Source organism: Pogoniulus pusillus, chromosome 20 (genome assembly GCF_015220805.1).
Source record: "Pogoniulus pusillus isolate bPogPus1 chromosome 20, bPogPus1.pri, whole genome shotgun sequence".
NCBI lineage: Eukaryota > Metazoa > Chordata > Aves > Piciformes > Lybiidae > Pogoniulus > Pogoniulus pusillus.
This window is the reverse complement of record NC_087283.1, coordinates 870414-887954: the sequence shown is the minus strand read 5'-3', so window position 1 is coordinate 887954 and position 17541 is coordinate 870414. Positions and strand designations below refer to the sequence as shown.

Here is a 17541-nt window from a genome sequence, read left to right as displayed (position 1 = left end):
GAGGGTTTGTGATGCTGGAGAGTCTGGCAGACTGTGTCTGGAGGGGTGAGAGGTGGCGAGCACCCTGTGGTGAGGAGTGCTAGAGAAGAGTGACCCCTCTGTCAGAGGCTGCTTGAGCTTCCCTCAGCACAAGACTTGCTTTCTACCCTGTCACTCTGGGAGCCTGTTTCCTTAGCAGGCTGTTCTTCCTCTGCCCAGCGATCTGCCAGGGCTTCAGCCAGCCTTTGCTCTCAACCATTCTTACTCTGCCTCTGCAGTAGCACCAGGCTGCTGAAAGGAGAGGCTGGAACCAGCAGACAGGCCCAAGCCTTGTCACACCTGACACCAATTCAGAATTGCTCCAGAGTGTGCTTACTGAACCAATAATGACGCTGAGTCTTCCTAAACTATAACTTCAAGCTTGGTGACTTCCAGCAGTGGAATGAAGCTTGCCAGCGCCACACAGTTGTTTTGGCTCCTGTCAGGACAGTGCATAGGGGCCCAGGTAGGCAGGCAGACTCTGGCTGTTCCAGCGCCTCCTGGCTCACAGCCTAACACAGCACAGCACCACAGCAGGTCTGCAGGTCCCTGCACTGGATTTTCCATGAATGGATTTTCCCTCAAGTCCTGGCTGGGAGCAGGAGTTGGTGGGGAGAGGGGTCTGAGGAAAGCCCCATTGTAGGCCACCTCTCTGTAGCCCTGCAGGGAGCAGGGGGCACACAAAATTATTTGTTTTGCTCTCTGCTTGCTGTCCTGTGGGATTTTTGCAGCTGCCAAGTTCAGGGCAGGCAGCTTGGTGTGCTACAGGAAAGGGGAACTGGAGCAGCAAGGCAGAGGAGGCAGCGGGGAAAAGGAGAGAGGAGAAGGTGGAAGGGGCTAAGTTGCTGTAAGTCAGGTAAGCATCTCCCAGCGAAGAGGCAGGAGGAGTTCATGAATCAGTGAAATGGGTTTCTGGTCTGCAGCATATGAAATTTGCCTTCAATTATAAACAGAAGTTCACTGGTACAAGAGCTGGTGCAGGAGTCTGTCTGAGTGGGCATAATTTGGCAATAGCTTAGATGTGGCAGGCCAGCAAATAAAGGATGTAAACAGTTTGCAACCATTGACTCTTATGAGAGCTTTTATCTTTGTATCTGGCATTAGTTGCCATAGATACAGACAACACAGGGCTTGTTTGGGCTAAATGCTGATAAAAAATGTGCCTTTTCAGAAAAATCTGCACTGCTGCCATCCCATTACTCCTGGCAATTGGTTTTAACCAGGCTGGCATTCCTCTGATGAGTGTAGTGTGGCACTGAGTAGTCTACACTCTTCACACAGCAGCTCAAGAATGATCTTTAGAGTGCAGGACCAAAGTGGCCTTTAACTTAGAGATGCTGTGACAGGTACACACTCTTCTGTCAGCATACAGATGTGCTTCTCTGCTTTCTAAAACCATTCTGATGGTGTTTTCCACCTTGCAAATCAGTTCCAGAGCACCATCAGAAAAGCACTGTGAGTGTGCACAGCTTGATGTCATCTTGTGCTGCTGCATGAAGTGTCTACTCTTGCCAGGTGAGAATGCACCTTGAGTGAGAAATGCAGTGACAGGGACTCAGCAGATGCAGGGAGCAGCTTTGTTGCTGTGAGAAATGCAGTGGCAGGGACTCAGCAGATACAGGGAGCAGCTTCGTTGCTGAGTCAAGAAATGGGTTTATATGAAGAAAAATGTTTAAAATCAGGTAGCTTTTCTATTACTATTTGGTGTGTGCAGGATGCTCCTAGTCCACTACACTGTGGACTAGGGTACACTTACCCCTAAGTGGCCACACTCCTCACAGGTGTAATTGTCACTGCTCAGGAGCTGTGACCAGGATGGTACTCAAGGCAGAGGCAGACATCTCTGCAGAGAGGGGAGCAATGTATTTGAAAGTCAGCTTGAGGTAACATTAATGTACACAGGGAGGCAGCAGCCCTGGATGCCTGCTCTGAGTGCAGGAGAGAGGACACTTAAGGTATGGTGTGGTTCCAGCCCTGTGGAAGGTAAAAGGGACAGGTTTAAATGGTGCCAGTTCTTACAGGAATATGGTGGTGTGGTGTGAAGGCTGAATTCAGAGCACCATGAAAGAAATGGATCATGCACTGGGGATGCATCTGGCTTCAGCATGGCTGAGCTGCAGCAGTGAGGCTAGGTGGTAAAATCAACGCTTCCATTAACAAAAACTGCTCCATTCTGGAGAACAGAATCCCTCAGATCAAGTGCTCACAGTGCTCAAAAGGCTGCGGGCTTCTCCAGCCACACTCATTGCACTGCACTGCACCGCACCGAGCCCTTTGTGCTTACAAGAGAACAGCATTTGCCCTGCTGCAGGAGCAGTGGGGGAGTGGTGGGGTTCTGCAGGCAGCCTGTGCATGCAGGAGCAGTGGGGGAGTGGTGGGGTTCTGCAGGCAGCCTGTGGGTGCAGGAGCAGTGGGGGAGTGGTGGGGTTCTGCAGGCAGCCTGGCTGCTGGTGCTCAGGAGGGCAACAGGGCAGGCAGTGCTCGTCCTACTCGTAGTGCCTCTTGGAGGCTTCCCTTACAATCTTTCAGGAGAATGCTGCTTAGCTCTGTTTTTAATGGCTCAACCCAGCGTCCTGCAATAACTGTTCCCTGGAGAAAGGTAGGTTGTGAGGAGCAGCAGCCAGTGCATTTGGGATTCCAAAATCTTAGCAACCTCTTCTGGAGGCTTGAAAAGTTTCTTAAAGTCTTCTTGGGATGCAGGCCTGCCTGCTGCGTTAGAACAGGTTCTGTGGCAGGAATCAATGGGAACTGATGAAAGCAGTGAAGAAGGGGTTGAAAAAGGAGTTGGAGCTGTTTGTGTGCCAAGTGTCACTTCTAAACTCAGCCAGTCTGTAGTGTCTAATGCCACTTTTCAGTGTGTTGTCCTCAGGCCCCCTCTGCCAGCTGTCTCTCTCCAGGGAAAGCCAGGATGAGGTGCTCAGTAACTCAGCTCCTGTGAACCAACTTCAACCAAAGAACAGACCGAAAAACAATGGCTTTAGGAAATGGTCTCCTGGTCTGTGCTTGCAGTGTCTGAGTCTTTGTGATTTGCATTTTTCCATCTCTCAGCTGTGGGTTGTGACTTGAGCAAGAGGTTCAGGCTCTCCCCACACCAAACCTTTCTCTTCAGTGAATCCAGGGAGAATGCAGGTACCTGTGGTCCTTGCAGCTGCAGAGGTTTTAGAGCAGCAGCATCCTGGGACCCCACTCAACCTTTCTCCAGGCCTAGACCCAGGATGGGAGTTATTCCATGGACTAAAGGTGACTTTGTTTGCTAACAGCTTTGTCCTTAACAGGCTCCTGGGCAAATCATCTGCAGCTGCCAGGACTGGAGCAGGGTAATTAGACCCATTTGTCCTCAGGTGCAAATGAAGCAGCTCTGGCCTCACCTGTTTCCACTGGAGTTTCTTCACTGAGGTTAACTTTGCAAGACTCAGAAGAATAGGAAAAAACCAACCCAGCCCAAACTGCCCAACTGCGACCCTTCCAGAGTGGGCCTCGGAACAGCCCAGTTAGGATGTCTGCAGGAGCACAGCAGCTGGCGGCTGTAACCTGCGAGCAGGAGGAGGAACTCTTGGCTGGTGCAGGACTTCTGACTGCTGTGTTTTCTTTGCAGGGCCTGAGCGTGTCTGGTGGCAGCCAGGCTGGCCTGGGGACTCCCTCGTCGCGGCAGTACGCGCGGCAGAAAATAACGCGCGTAAACCTCAGGGACTTCATCTTCTACATGGAGCAGGAGCCAGAGACCTGCCGCTCTCTGCTGCTCTACAGAGCTCTGCTGAAATAAGCCAAGAATCCTTCTTCTTTCTCCATACAGAAGCTCAACTTGCATTGGAAAGCTCTCATTTTAATGTGCCTTCTATTTTTTTCAGAGGTCAACGTTCAGTACTTTTGTTTGGTAAAGCTGTCAGACACATGCAATAATTTCCTTTTATGTTAGAGGGGAAAAAAAAACACAACAAAAAATGTGCAAAAGGTTTTCAAAGTTAAACCTACAGATCCAACAGCATCCAAGTCTTGCTCCATTTGGCTGCTTTAGAGAAGGCTGAAGGGGATGTGCTGAAGTTAGGCAAAGGGGAAGGCTGCTGCAGTGGCTCACCCAAAGCATCTCCCAGCAGGGGCTGGGAGCTCGCCATGGTGTGTTCACCTCAGCTCGCTCCTGGGGCTGGGTTTGCGTTGTGTAGCCTGCCCAGCCGTGCCCACGGCTGCCCAGGGTGGTTCCTGGGGCTGTTTTCAGTAGTTAGACTTGCAGGGTTTTGCACAGCTGAGAGAGCAGCCACTGCATGCTCTCACCTATTTGATAGATTTAGGGTTTTTGCTTTTCCTGCACAGCTCTTTTCCTCAGCCACTGGCTGAACTCAAACTCCAAGTGTATGAAATCTGCGGCTTTGGGTCCCAGCTGCGCTACCTTGACTACCTTCCAACGTTAGTTTGAAGGCTCTTCAACCTTTTGCACATTTGTAGCAGCTGGTGAGTAAGGTGAGTCGAGGCTGGGCTTTATTTTCTTAAAGTTACCTTATTTATTGCCGAGTATGGTTTGACCACAGTAGTTTTAACAGAGTGGTGTTCAGTAAAGATTTTAGAGTATTCCACATGGAATTTTAAAGTCACTGCAAAGGCAGGTTTGGGGCAGCTCCACTCTGAGAGAGCGAGGAGCACAGGGGTGAGCCCTGGCAGAGCACAGGGGCGAGCCCTGGCAGCGAAGTGCCGCCGGCAGTGCCTCAGGGCCTGGCCATGCCTCTGCCTTGGCCGACTGGAGCCGAGAGGCTCGCGACCAAGTGCATGACTTTGGGCACGATGAGCAGGATTCAGCCCTTCCAGGTGGGACGAAGGCTTCTGAAAAGCTTTACTGAGTTGGAATTCAAGGGGCCCGCACCAAAGCCAAGCGAAGCTGCGTGAGCCTGCTAAAGAGGAGCCTGAGGCAGGCAGGGGGGGCAGAAGCTGCGCTCCAGACAGAGCAGTATTAGCAGTAACCATGGAAGGGAGAAATGTCCTTATTTATCTGTTGCGTTTTCACTACGTTACGCTTGCCACTTTTTGGAGGCAGTGTTTGTTTGTTTGTTTGGATGGGAAACCACAGCGAAAGCACAAATAGAACTATTTGTCCAATAGTTTTAAAAACAACAAAAAGTTTTAATTATTTTTTAAGGTTTATGAAAAGCAGAAGAAAATTTATACTGCTGCTATTTAGCCAAAAGATTATTCATAAGGTATTTAAGGCCAGGAAGTGTAAAATTCCGTTTCAGATGTATCGCTAATTTGTACATACTGTTTCTAAAGGCCTTGTGTTTACTAGAACTGCGTTATTTTGATGATTTCTGTACATACTGGTAAATGCCCCCGTTTGTGTGCAAACATAACTCCCTTCTTTGTACTTATTTTGTAAAGAAATAAACCAGTTTACTAAAGTAACACACGGAGCGTGACACACAGCAGTCCTTTATCACACAGGAGCCTCACCTGGCCTTGAATTCAGAGACATTTTTTGCATTAAAATATGAACAGAATACCCACAAAGAAATACTAAACCCAGACGCTGCCACGTTTGGTGGTGCTGATTCTTATCCCCTGACAGACCTCCCATACAGGTGTCGGCAAAGCTCGGTGCCGTTCACACGCTGAACGGATGCGCTCGGCAGCGGCTCGCTCCGTCCTGCAAGCACAGCAGAGCATCCCCCTGCCCCCTCCTCCGGGCCAACGTCGGACACAAAATGCCAGCCGAGCCCTCGCATTCTGCAGGCCTGGTGCTCACCAAGCAGCACAACTTCGTTGCCTCCAATGAGGCAACCACCTTTAGCCCTCAGAACAGAAACCTTCTGCACTGCAGCCTGCCTGGAGTTTCTCTGATGTTTAAACCTGCTGCAGTGATGCTGGACAGTGCTCTTCATTAAGTTACGTTGCTATGGTTTAAGGCCAGAAGTAAAAATCCAAATCAGTTTTTGCTGATATTGCTGCCTAAAAATATAGGGAAATAAGTAAAAAAGATATAAATGAAACTGTAATAAACTTTAAATGAGTGGCCCAAAGTGACTAACTCAAAGACCGTGTCCTAGCACAACGTTCAGCTGGTTTCAAGGCCTGTTTCTCCCTCACAGATGATGGTTTCCACATCCTCCTTGCTTCAGTGCTGCTTTGCAGTCAGTGTCATGGTGTTGTGCCTCAGACTTTCCATCTCAGGTTCACACTGACTGGGCTGGTACAGCCTGGCACTCTTTACAATGCAACATTAGCAAGAGCTGTCCAAAGTGTGAAGCTGCTTTACTGAGCAGTGAAAAGAAAAAGAAACACCAAACTGCAGGGAAACAAAACAACCAAAGCTCTACACAGGCCTAGAAGCAGCCCCTTCCATGCTTGTGAGAGCTGCCAGGCAGTGCCTTTGGCAGGTGCTGGAGATGCCCAGTGGCCAGCCCCGCTGGCAGGCAGCCCCTGCTGACCCTGGGGGGACCCCCAGGGGAGGCCTGGCCTGAGGGCGAGTGGCAGAGCTGGGCCCTGTGTGTAAATGTAAACGTGAGGAGTTTGCCCTCCTGCCCTGGCCGGGGCAGCCCAGCTGCTGCCAGTGCCAGCACTGCTGCCTCAAAGGGCAAGACACGCCTGGCTGTAGGGCAGACCCCAGAAGCTAAGTGGATTATTCAGGGATACTTAGAAGTGAGGTCGATGTGTGGAAGGAATAAATTAAACACTTTGCTTTCTTCTTTTTGTAAGACATGGCTACATCAAGCTGGTCAGACCCTAAGGCCGGAGGAGAACCACCCAGAAGTTCTCGGCTCCATGGAACCCCCGGGAGGAGAGGCCGTGAGTGTGCCACCCTGCTGGCCTGGCGGTGAGCCTCTGCTGGACAGAAATGTGTGTGGCAGGAAGTCCAAGAAATGTGCATACACAGAGAGGTGACAGTCAGACCTTCGGTTCTTTACAATATTAAATGTGTCATATACAAGTCTACAGATATCTTACATACAAAGTGAGAGCTCTGCCGTGCGGTCAAACCCGGCAAGGCCTGGCAACTTCGGAACGTCGTACAAGTATAAAACCACAAAATAAAATAACTTTACAACTCTTTTGAAGTAGACAGATTTGCTCAGCTGCTCTGCCAAAACCGCCTCGGCTGCGCCTGCCGGGAGAGGGTTCAGAGGTGGGTCACAAGGTGAGAGACCCTGCAGAGGTCCAGTTTGTCCGCGGACAGGTATCCAGCCCTTCTCCAAAACTCAGACCCCTGCCTGGGCTGCACCTTGGACAGTGAGCGCAGCGCTGTGGGGAAACGTTAGTCCGAAAGGCGACGCTGTTTGTTTCGCCTGAGTGCAGTCGTTTGGCACTGAAGGCTCTGTGGCCGCTGCACTCTGTCCCTTGTTCTGTGCGGCCGCAGTTAACCACCTACAAAAAGTTGTGGTGAGGTTCAGCATCTACAGGGGTGTTCTATAAATTAACTTGGGAGGAACTAAACTGTGGCTGACGAGCAAAGTAGTTCTGGAGGACCAACTAAGCCAACAGCACTACACAGGATCGAGCAGAATGCCATTGGTCACCTTGCACCTGCAGGCACAGTGTTGTCTCCTGAGTGAGGAAGCCCTGCGGGGCAGAGTTGGTGCCAACGTGTGGTAGGAGCAGAAACCTCCTGCAGCCAGCGGGCTTCAGGAAGATTGAATGACACAGCAAGAGGGGAGCTACAGAGGGGCTCAAAATCATAGAGGAAAACCATTCTGAGCAAGTGGCAGCCTGCTCTCATCGGGCGATGGCGGGAGGGGGCTTGAACTTTTCCTTGCAGAAATTCCAGCCCCAGGAGGAGTTGAGCTCATCCAGAACTCTTCACGTTCCCTCCAGAATGTGGGCTCAGAACATGGTCAGCAAATGAGTGGCAAAGGGTGGCAGTGCTTGCTTGGTAGAGCCACTCTGCTTTGAAGATGCAAAACTGAACAGCTTCTGAGTCAAACAAGACTGGCTCCAAGACACTTGCAGCTCCAGGTTAGCTTTGTGACCCCTGGGTGATGGTGGATGGCATTTCAGTTTGTGCTTCCAGGTCCCTGCTTTCGCTGCCATCAGCAGCCTTGGCACATTTTTGAGGGGGCTTTTGTTTGTGTGGGTTTTCTGTACTGAGCACCAGGTGACTAGAAATGGGTCCCCTGCTGATTCTGGGGTCTGTCCACAGAGGTGGGAATGCTGTTGTATAAAAATAAGCCATCTGCTAGCAGGAGTGAGTACAATCAGAAGTGGAGTGAAGAGTGTGGGCATAAAGCAGGTCGGATATGGTGGGGCTGTGGCAGTCAGGGCAGACAGTGAAGTTCTGGGGTACCACCTTGCTCCTGGAGGCTTTGCTCCCACGCAGCACAGCAGTGGGGCGCGGCTGGAGGGGCTGCTGCGCCTCTTGCTCTGGCTCCTCCATCCCGATTGCTTCGGCTGGTCCTTCTGCAGCAGCCCGGGTCGGGGCCAGAGGCTGGTGCAGCTTTGCCTTTCCCACCCACAGAGCTGTTCAGTGCAGAGGAGGTGCCCAGCAAGCCTCGGGAGAGTCTGGGTGCAGAGCGGGCAGCGGTGCCAGGGCGGGCGCCTGGGCTGGCTGTGACAGGTAGTTTCAGAGTACCGCTAATGGGCAGCCTCGAGTCAGAGTCTTTGCTAACACTGTTTTGCAGTCCTTAGTGTTCCACATCGGGGGCTATCAAACACTAACAGGGGTATACAAAGGCGTGGGGCTGGGGCCTAGTCCAGGGGCTCCTGCTTTATCCTGATGGTGGGGGTGGGCTGTGGCCGCCGGTCCTCGCGGCACAGCACGTACTCGCTGAACTGCGACGAGTCCACCCCGCCGCCACACGAGGCTGCCACGCTGAAGCCCTTCTGGAACAACCTCTCGAGCACCTGCAACGTGGGCACAGAAACCAGATTCATATTGAGCACATTTCGGTGATAAAAGCATCGCGGAGCACCGGATGGGAGTGATGGATTGGGTCGTTGGAGCCCTTGCTGAATTAATATTATTCAGTTATAATTCCATAAGTTATTCTTAAATGACTGCACTGTGATTAAAGTCTCGCTCTCAGCAAACCTCTGCAGAAAACAAAAATTAATCAACCCAATAAGCACTCTGCAAGCAGCTCAGTGCATTACGGAGTAAAAGACTGGACTGTGGAGATACTGATGCTGTCTCTTACTGGGGAGAGAAAGCAGCATCGGGTGTAAGTCGTAATAAAAAGTGCCCATTTTTCACTCCTAACAGGAGCGGCCGCGCAGAGAGGGGATGGAAGCAGTCCTCAGCTCTGCCTGGGCAGATGGGAACGGATGGGGAGGCTGAGGAGCACTGCCACCAGACCCTCCCGGCAGCCACAGCCAGGGCTGTTCCTGGCTGGAAGGGAGTACTGCTTTCAGCAAAGCACGGCAGGGATGGGAAGAGGAGCCAAGAGTGGGCAACAGGTCAGACTGTACTCCCAAATACAGATGTGCTGTGTCTGCTGCTACAGAAAAGTTGGCACAGTTTAGATGCACGAATTTAAGGAACCCAGAGGCACCTTTCATTGCTGAGGCTGACACACAGCAGATGACCCTAGAACATCCTGATGGGGCTGTAAGTATGCTGATGGTTTCCAGCTGAGCAGGACCCACAGAAGCTTTTCTCAGCATCAGGTGAGAGCAGACACAGCTCCACCTCAGGCAGACCTGCAGTGCCAGCCCCACCAGAGGAGATGCTGTGCTCACTCCCTACCTCTGGCTGCTCTCCTGAGTGCAGGGCAGCTGCCTGGAGAAACGGGTCTGTGGTTTTCTCTTCTGCTACTGCCATCCAGGGGAGCAGCCTGCACTGGTCTGCAGCAGCCTTGCCAAGGTGCCACTCTGATTGCTACAGCACCCGGGCCCACCCCAACCTCTCCACCTGGCAGCCCTCTGCCACCCACAGCAACATGGCCTGGGCCATTCCAGACTTGTGCCCTCAGTTCCTTCAGCAGCAGACCCACCTTCGGACACCGTCACAGATCTATGGTACAGGAAACAAATTCATTCCTGTTTGGTATTACTGGCCCTGGGAGTGCTTCAGCAGCCACACCTGCTGCAGGAGCACTGCAGAGACTTGTGTAACTTCTGACCAGCTTAAACAGCGGCAGCGCAGACCACAGCCTGCACCCTCACACAGACCCAGGTGAGGCCACGGTGCACTGCTCAGTGCATCACTTCTGTAGCCTGGATGTTTGCCTTGCTTTCTGCAGACAGATCAGCTTGGGGCTGGTACTAAGGGTACCTGCTTTCAAAAGGAGAAGTGGGTCTGAGGTGGTGCAGTGCATGGCAGCAGCAGCATCTGCTGGGTTTAAGCTGTGGAAACGCTCCTGTGAGGCCACCTGTGCTACCCATCTGCATTTTAATCCATGGTTTGGGTTTTTAGTGGCAACTAAAACCTTCTGCTTGCTACCTTGGCTGCTAAGGAGAGGCAAAGGAAAGGAGCTGCTCTAGCACAGCTGTGCTTAAGCCCTGACAGATCTGCTGGAAGCCAGCTTGCCTGAGGAGCTCTGCCAGGCCTCAGGACACAGGGACTTAATGTTCTCATGAAGTTGCATCTGCCAAACCTCAGTGATTTTTGCCCTGGTTTTTGTATACTTCTTGCTCTAAGAAACTTGTAGACCTGAAAGGTCCAAAAAGCACTGCAGTGTATGGAAGGGAGCTGGAGAGATTAGAAGGCAGGGTGGGAGAAGGGGTTACTGAAATATCTTTGGGAGTAAGCTCCCAGCTCCTCCTCTGTGCAGGCTTGTGGGACAGGGATGGGGGCAGGCACCAGCACGTTGCTGCTCCAAGAGGAAGGCAGAAGTTTGAGAGAAGCAGGACAAGGCCACAGGCTCGTTTCACAGGCTGGGCTGCGTTGTGACTGGTTTATGCATCCCTGTCCCTAGAGCTGGCCAGATGAAGAAGAGAGGCAACCAGGCACAGGAGGGGAGGCTGCTCCCTTTAGCTGAACCAGGTAAGGCTTCAGAGAGCGACGTGACTGACAGCCTTGCTGAAAACCTCTACGAATATCTGCTGGTAAGACTAAAGGAGCAGGGGGGTGCCCTTGGCTTGCCTCAGTCCAAAGCTATGGAAGGCTGCTTGTTAACACAGGGCTGCTCTTCCCCAGCCAGCTCTGCAAACACCCATCCAGGTAGGCACCACACCCCAGGGTGCTTCGCACAACAAAGGGCACGACTGCAGGCTATCTGCTGCTGTTACAAACCTTGGCACCACCAATTTCCTCAGCAAGGAAAAACAGCCCAAATCCTGTAATCGATGGGGAGAAGGCTTAAACATTGTAGAGGTGAACAGAACAGATTTAAATACCATGGAGTGCATTTGACTCTCTGTGCATTACCCCTTCTGGAGGTAAGGTAGAGAGGGAAGCCACTGTCTGAATCAAACCAGAGCTACTTTCCTGGACATCTCCAAAGAGAGCATGCCAAAAAGTGAGTGCCAGCTGTGATTCTCCCCCATGCAGGCAGCCACACACACATTAAGCAGAGGATCTATTAAGCTCCCCTTTCAGCATTCTGAGCACATCTGATTCTGTTGGAAGATTTTCCAAATGGAAACATGATACTTTTGCTTGCTGCACTGCATCTACGTCTTGCAGAATACCAACAAATAGACTCTCAGTGATGAAGACTGAGTGTTCTACACTCAGGAGCATCACAGGATCGTCTCTAAGGTGAGCTCCTGTATCTGCTGTTGTGAGCTGTCAGCCAGTGTCAGCCTCAAGAAAACTCTGTGTGTAATTCCAGATGTGCATTCCATTAGCAGCTACTGTATTTTTTTCGGCTACCAAACACTGACATTCTTTGTTTTCTCTACACAAAACATTCAGTTAGAATAGTTTGTAAAGATCCAAAGAACTGATAAATGTTGCAGTTGTGCTGCCCAATGTATTCAGCAGGGCACAGGGGAAGGAAAGGGACCTACCCCAGCCAAAGCTGACCTAGCTGTGTCACCCTCTGAGACTCTGGAAATCACTCTGCCTTTTCAAACACTCCCTCCCAGCCCATCTCGCGTCAGTTTGTGCATCTCCTTTACTCTGCTTCCAGGTTCTGACTTAACGCTGTTCTGCCAAAGAGCCCTGAGAAGGGGAAGGGCAGCGCTGACCAGAGTCCACCTGAGCCAATGCTAATTAGCTGCTGCTTTCATCAGCCTTCGGCCTCAGAAGTGCATCCTTTTCCACAAAGTTTGAAAGCACTTTCTATTAATTACACAGTAAAATGCTCCACTTTAGTAAAATGATGCAATTTAATCCCACGATTTACACTGTGGACTCTGACAATTTCTCTCACAACGAGAACTTGCAAAGCAACTCTTTGATTCTGTCTGAATTTTGCCTGAATTCAAAACACATTCAAATAGGAGCAGTAATCAGCACCCAGCTGTTCCTCGCAGCAGCCTCCTTCTCCTCGCAGCACCCCACCGCACAGAGCAGAGCCAGGTGCTCAGCACCGTGCGCACCCATCACCGTGGCTGCTCCTAGCGGCCCTGGCCGGGCTCAGTGCCGCGCATCCGTCCGGCTGCAGCACATGCACGGTGTGGCTGAGGCACCGACATGCTTCCCGTCCCTTTACCTTCGCTAAACTGCAGCTGCTCCCCTCTCTATCCAGCACAGGGATGAATTCAGCACTGTCCCCACTCCCAGCAAATGGATCAGCCTCCGACCCACCTCCAGCCTTCTATTTTTGGGGCAGCCCAGTCTAAACCTTGCCAAACGTGAAATTGCTAAACTGTGCAAAATTAACCAGAGGCACTGGACTGTTAAAGTTCAACCAAATAAAACTTGGGAGTCTTGAGCCAAAAGTCACCCCAAATAGCTGGGTTTAGAATGGTTTCAGACAGAAGTGTCTGCCAGTGCACAGTGTACCAGGGAATGCTGCCCCAAGGGGGGAGGTGGCTGCCAAATGCAGGTCGTTAAGACATCTCCATCCACCTTTACACATCCTGATAGCTGCAGGTCTCCCGAAAGAGCTGTCAAGTGGCCGCCTGGGAGATGATGGCTGCCTCAGCCCTCTGTGTAAGTAATCAAGGGCTCTAGGTCCTTGCCCTCCCTTGCTATTACACCTCCCTCCCCAGCCTGTCTGGCCAGCCTGTCCAATGGGCCACCCATTCTGTAAGTGTCTGCCCACCGGGAAGCTCATCCAGCCCACTAAGGCACCCAGGTAAGGTCTGCAGCCACAGCCCATCTGTGGGCACAGCCACTCTGGAGACGCTCCCCTGTCAGTGGAAGATTTCAGTCCCCGGGACACAAGCATTTGCAGCATATTTTCGAGGCACAGATGCAGAACCCAGGAGCTCCGTTTTGCCCTCGCTAATTACGGCAGGAGTGAACAGCAGCGTCCTGGCTGCCGCTCCTTCCCTGCAGCCCGAGGACAGCTCCGGCACGCAGCCCCGGCCGCGCTGAGCCCTGGTGAAAGGGCATTTCTCGCCCGCAGGCTGCTGCCACGCAAGCCACCTTATGGACTCCAGCACCGTCCACCTATCTGCCCGGCTGACTTCCTTTGTTTCCCGTGTTTAACGCTTAAAGCCTGATGTCAAAACTCAGGCTATCAAATGAAGTACATTTTGTTTAAAGTACTCTGGGCAATTTTCACAGAAGATCCTTTTGGAAAAGAAAAAAAAGTTAAGTAAAAAAAAAAAAGTGCAGAGATCAATTTTTTTAAGTCCATCCCGCAGGCACCATCATTTAATTATGAGTGAGACATAAATTATGCATTTACACATTGTTGCATTTTCTGTAAAATGCTGGGGAGACTCTTTTTTTTGTGGTAGTTTTTGGAACTCTCTTTCTTCCTCGGGGCGCTTTGGAGGAAAGAAGAGGGCTGCTGCAGGCTATCCATTGATGAAAAAATTAGCATTTATCAGCCTAACACCATTATGAGACCAGCGTGGCACCAACAGACACCCAATCCCCAGCTACTCTTTCTGCCTAGACTTGGGAGAACCTGGAAGCCTGATCTCACCGGGCAGAAAATGTCTCCTTGCGGTCTAAGCACCGAAGGTAATTGGGCAGAAGCAAATCACCTGCATATAACTGAGCGCGAACTACTAAGAGCCCACCCCGGCAGAGAGGAGGCAGCACCCCGGGGCCATTACCTGCACCGAGTTCAAGCGGCAGTAGCCGTTCAGAGGAAACCTAATGACGTGGGTAGGGTCCTGGTTCCAGCCGGCGTTCACGGAGTTGCACATCACGTCCCCAGTCTCTGGGAAGATCTCTTCTATGAGAGCCTTCTCCCCGCTCAGTGCAATCCTCTCCCCTAGATCTGGAGTCACTCTTACGACCAAGCAGTCGCAAGGCTGGAAATGCTTCCTTTGTTCTTTCTCTTGTTTCCACCGCTCCAGTTCCTTGATCATTGGCTGCAGCTGGTAATACTTTGCTTCTTCATATAAAAGGTTAAAGTCCTGGGAACAAAACAGAGAGAGGAACGAGAGGCGCTTACAGAGCTCGTAAAAACGAGGCTTGCTCCCCGCCTGACCTGCTTAGGCTTGCGTGCTGCCAGCAGGAGTGCCCAGGCAACAGGCACCCTGTGCTGGCGCTGCCTGTCTGAGGGACCCCCTGCACCTCCCACCTCACCCAGCTCTCCTACAAACTCAGTGCCAGAAGGCTTTGCTTTTGGATTAAGGATTCAAGATAACTGGTTGCAATAAGCAGAAGCCTGCTGATGTAAGGAAGGTGTCCTGAGCCCTGATCCTCACTCCTGGCCTCAGCCACTCCTGATCTCAGGGCAGACCATCCCGGGCTCCGCTGCCACCTCTCGTACACAGGGAGGAGATGGAGATGTCAGTTCAGCTTCACTTCTCACCTGTCACTCCTGAGCCTGAAATCCAGCTACAGCAGCTCAGCTGTTCCCTGCTTTCCACGATTATTCATGGATTTCAAGTGAGCTCGGGAGCCTGGTCAGTGGCACGGAGGCAGTGAGCAACCTGCTGGCACTGGGCCTGGCTCTGCACTCCAGCAACTCCATGTTCTCCCCAGCCTTTTGTGCAGCACCTCACTTGGGCTCAGGGCAATTCCAGTTCCCAGCTCAATGAGTGAGATGTCTTCTGCACATCCTCATTAATAACTTTGTATCAGATCCCATCAGATCTTTCCACCTCAGCTCAAGCGCATGAGCGCATTGCTGAGGCAAAGGCTGTCAGCACCCCCAGATCCAAGGAGGCAGCAGTGCCCACCAGACCAAACCGAAGCAGAAAGAGACAGGGACCCAGCAGGCACTTCTCTTACGCTGGCCCCACTGCCTCCTTCAGCCTTCCACAGAGGACCAAGGAGCACAGCACTAAGTCTGCCCTGCAAAGCCCTGCCATTTGGTCTCCTGGCTCTTACACCCCTTTACAGACGGCAAAGCTGCACTGTAGGTGTGCTGTGTGACTCGTGGAGCATGCCAACAACAGGAGGAGGTCAGCACCTGACATGATGCCAGTTCTCCACCACTGCACTGAAACTAAATGGAAACATTACAAAGGTAAGTGGTTGGAATCATTTGGGCTGGAGGGGGAGCCTGACAAGAAGTAGTCAGAAACGGGCACCAAAACAACATGAAAAATAGCAGCAGTGCTGCCCCAGGACTCAGGGAAGAGAGCAAATCAAAGGGCACTGAACATGCAGCACAGAAAGCTGCAGCTCTTCGGAGCAGCTTGGAATTAACCTGTAAAATGTGCTGCTGCTTAAAATGCCTGAACCAAAGCAGTTAGCTCTGTTCAAATCTGGCACCACAGACCCACTGCTGGTAGTGCAGAGCTGCTCCTTCACCCCAGAGCTGCTTGCAGATGTGTGAAGAGTCACTGACACTGGCAAGGTTATCAGTTACAAAAGGCATGGTCCACCCTCTACAGGTCTTTGATGCCTGCTCAGCCTGGGACAAGATGCACACACTCTAAAGGAGGACAAAGGACCAGCGAAGGCACAGAGAGCAGTAGGGACAAGTGGGGAGAAACGAGAGCAGGAAACACAATCAAGGCAGGAGCTGGCAGAGGAGAAGGAGCAGGTGACTGGAGAAGGACTCCCTGCAGATGCAAACAAACAGAGCTGGGCGCAGACCAGGCCATCGACTGGCTCAGGTAAGAGACCATTAGCCCAGAGCCTCCTCCCCTGGCCCCAGAGCCAGCACCCTCTGCCGAACCATCGCTGCTTTTCTCTGTCCCCTGGTGACGCTCCCTGGTTACTGAGCGCAGGATCAGGTTAAACCTGCAGGGATTAGAGGCCCACAGGAAAAAAAACCTGCCCCAAACTTTCTGAACTTCGTGCAGGACACTGGAGCAACACAGTCCTACCACCCAGCTGTGCTCACTGAGGTGTGTGCCCAGAAAAGGCTCACTGGGCACCTGCTGGGCCCACCAGCTCTTGTTGTGGGCCAAGGAAACATACAATGCCAAGGAGCAGCCAGTGCTTACTGAAGGCAGGGGAAAGTCTCCTGCTGTTTTCAGTAGGGCCTGAAAACTTACAAGTATCTGTGTTCACGGTGTCTAAAAAAGAGCTTCTTGTTTGTAAGGTGCTCCTTGCTAGACTGGAAGGGCAGATGGACAGGCTGGCCTCTGGCCTCGCTGTACAGTGCCACAGAAAGCCCTTTGTGAGCTACCATGAGCCTCCAGCTCCTTGGGGCTGTTGCAGGCAGCAAGGGTAAAGTTCTGCCTCCTCAGCTGGGAAAGGGAGCAGATAGCCAGGTGGGCTACACGGCCTTTCTCCATCCACCACTTCTGGCCAGCATGTAGAGCTCATGGCAAAGGTGAACAGATTGCCCCAAGCTGCCCCTTTCTGCCTTTCACAAAGTTACTTCTTGCTCACAGGTCAGTAGCAAAGCTTTTTTGCTGCTGGGTTTCACACTGACAAATGCAGCAGTCACCTCTGACACGGGTGACATCTTGTTGGGGAGGAGATAGGAAGGGTGACTTCAAGGCCAGCCGTGCTGCTGCTGCATCAGTGGCTCAGCACAGAGCTGCTGTCTGCAGCCACAGCTCTCCCATGAGCCTGCTGCTGTTCTCTCACTGCTAAAGAGCTCCTTCAATCCTGTGCCTAATGTTGACTCTTGAACAGGCTGAAATGGCTCTTTCTGCCCATTTTTCACTTGTTACTCCTTGCTTGCTGGAACAGCAAACTGTCACCCTGAGTCACGGCTTCCCTCCTGTCTGAGTGCTGTGAAGATCTGACTGCTGGCTACCAGAGGCAGCTGCTCACTTCTGCGCTGACAAGAGTGCCATGTGCTGGGGTCAGCTGGGGAGCACTCAGTTTTCAAACTCTGCTAATGAGGCAGCACGTCAGCCTTGCAGTTCTGCTGCTACAGGTGACCCTTACTGTCCCCGTGAAACTCAGATGTCCTCTGCCGTTGTGCTTCTCCCCTCCTCAAGGTAAGAGCAGCGACAGCCACATAGCCTATGCCCATTGTTGCAGGGTGATCTCTACGCAGGCAGTCAGGCTTCAGCAGGTAACGAGTGCAGGTCCTGGTTTTGCATGAGGCTGGGCACTGGCAGTGAAAGGGAGAGCTGCTGCTCATGAATGTCCTGGGGACGCAGGCTGCAGAGGAGGGAGGGGCAGCCACCCCCTAACACAGCAGTGGGGCAGGCTGGAGGCGCTGGCTCCATGTTCTGCTC

General features: G+C 52.1%; 2 protein-coding genes and 1 long non-coding RNA gene across 8 annotated transcripts in view; 2 read left to right on the top strand and 1 right to left on the bottom strand.

Moving 5' to 3' along the window:
* LOC135184285 (transcription initiation factor TFIID subunit 4-like) overlaps positions 1–6774 on the top strand; it is a 131118-nt gene extending 124344 nt beyond the window's left edge. For 4 of the 5 annotated variants that reach the window (XM_064159880.1, XM_064159882.1, XM_064159881.1 and 1 more), the window contains exon 15: positions 3614–5406. In XM_064159880.1, the coding sequence (XP_064015950.1) occupies positions 3614–3781 (168 nt within the window). In that variant the 3' untranslated portion in view covers positions 3782–5406. Of the gene's footprint in view, positions 1–3613; positions 5407–6696 lie in introns of those variants that run through there. The other variant, XR_010305952.1, reaches the window with a different exon arrangement.
* The window catches only part of KCTD15 (potassium channel tetramerization domain containing 15), a 41927-nt gene continuing 29489 nt past the window's right edge, over positions 5104–17541 (bottom strand). For both annotated transcript variants that reach the window (XM_064159886.1, XM_064159885.1), the window contains exons 4-5: positions 14053–14358; positions 5104–8835 (exon numbers count right to left, since the gene is read on the bottom strand). In XM_064159886.1, coding sequence (XP_064015956.1) covers positions 8680–8835; positions 14053–14358 — 462 coding nt within the window. In that variant the 3' untranslated portion in view covers positions 5104–8679. The remainder of the gene's footprint in view (positions 8836–14052; positions 14359–17541) is intronic.
* LOC135184182 (uncharacterized) lies at positions 9590–12571 on the top strand. Its single transcript, XR_010305880.1, has 3 exons — positions 9590–10105; positions 10848–10915; positions 12006–12571. It is a non-coding gene; the product is annotated as an uncharacterized LOC135184182 (long non-coding RNA).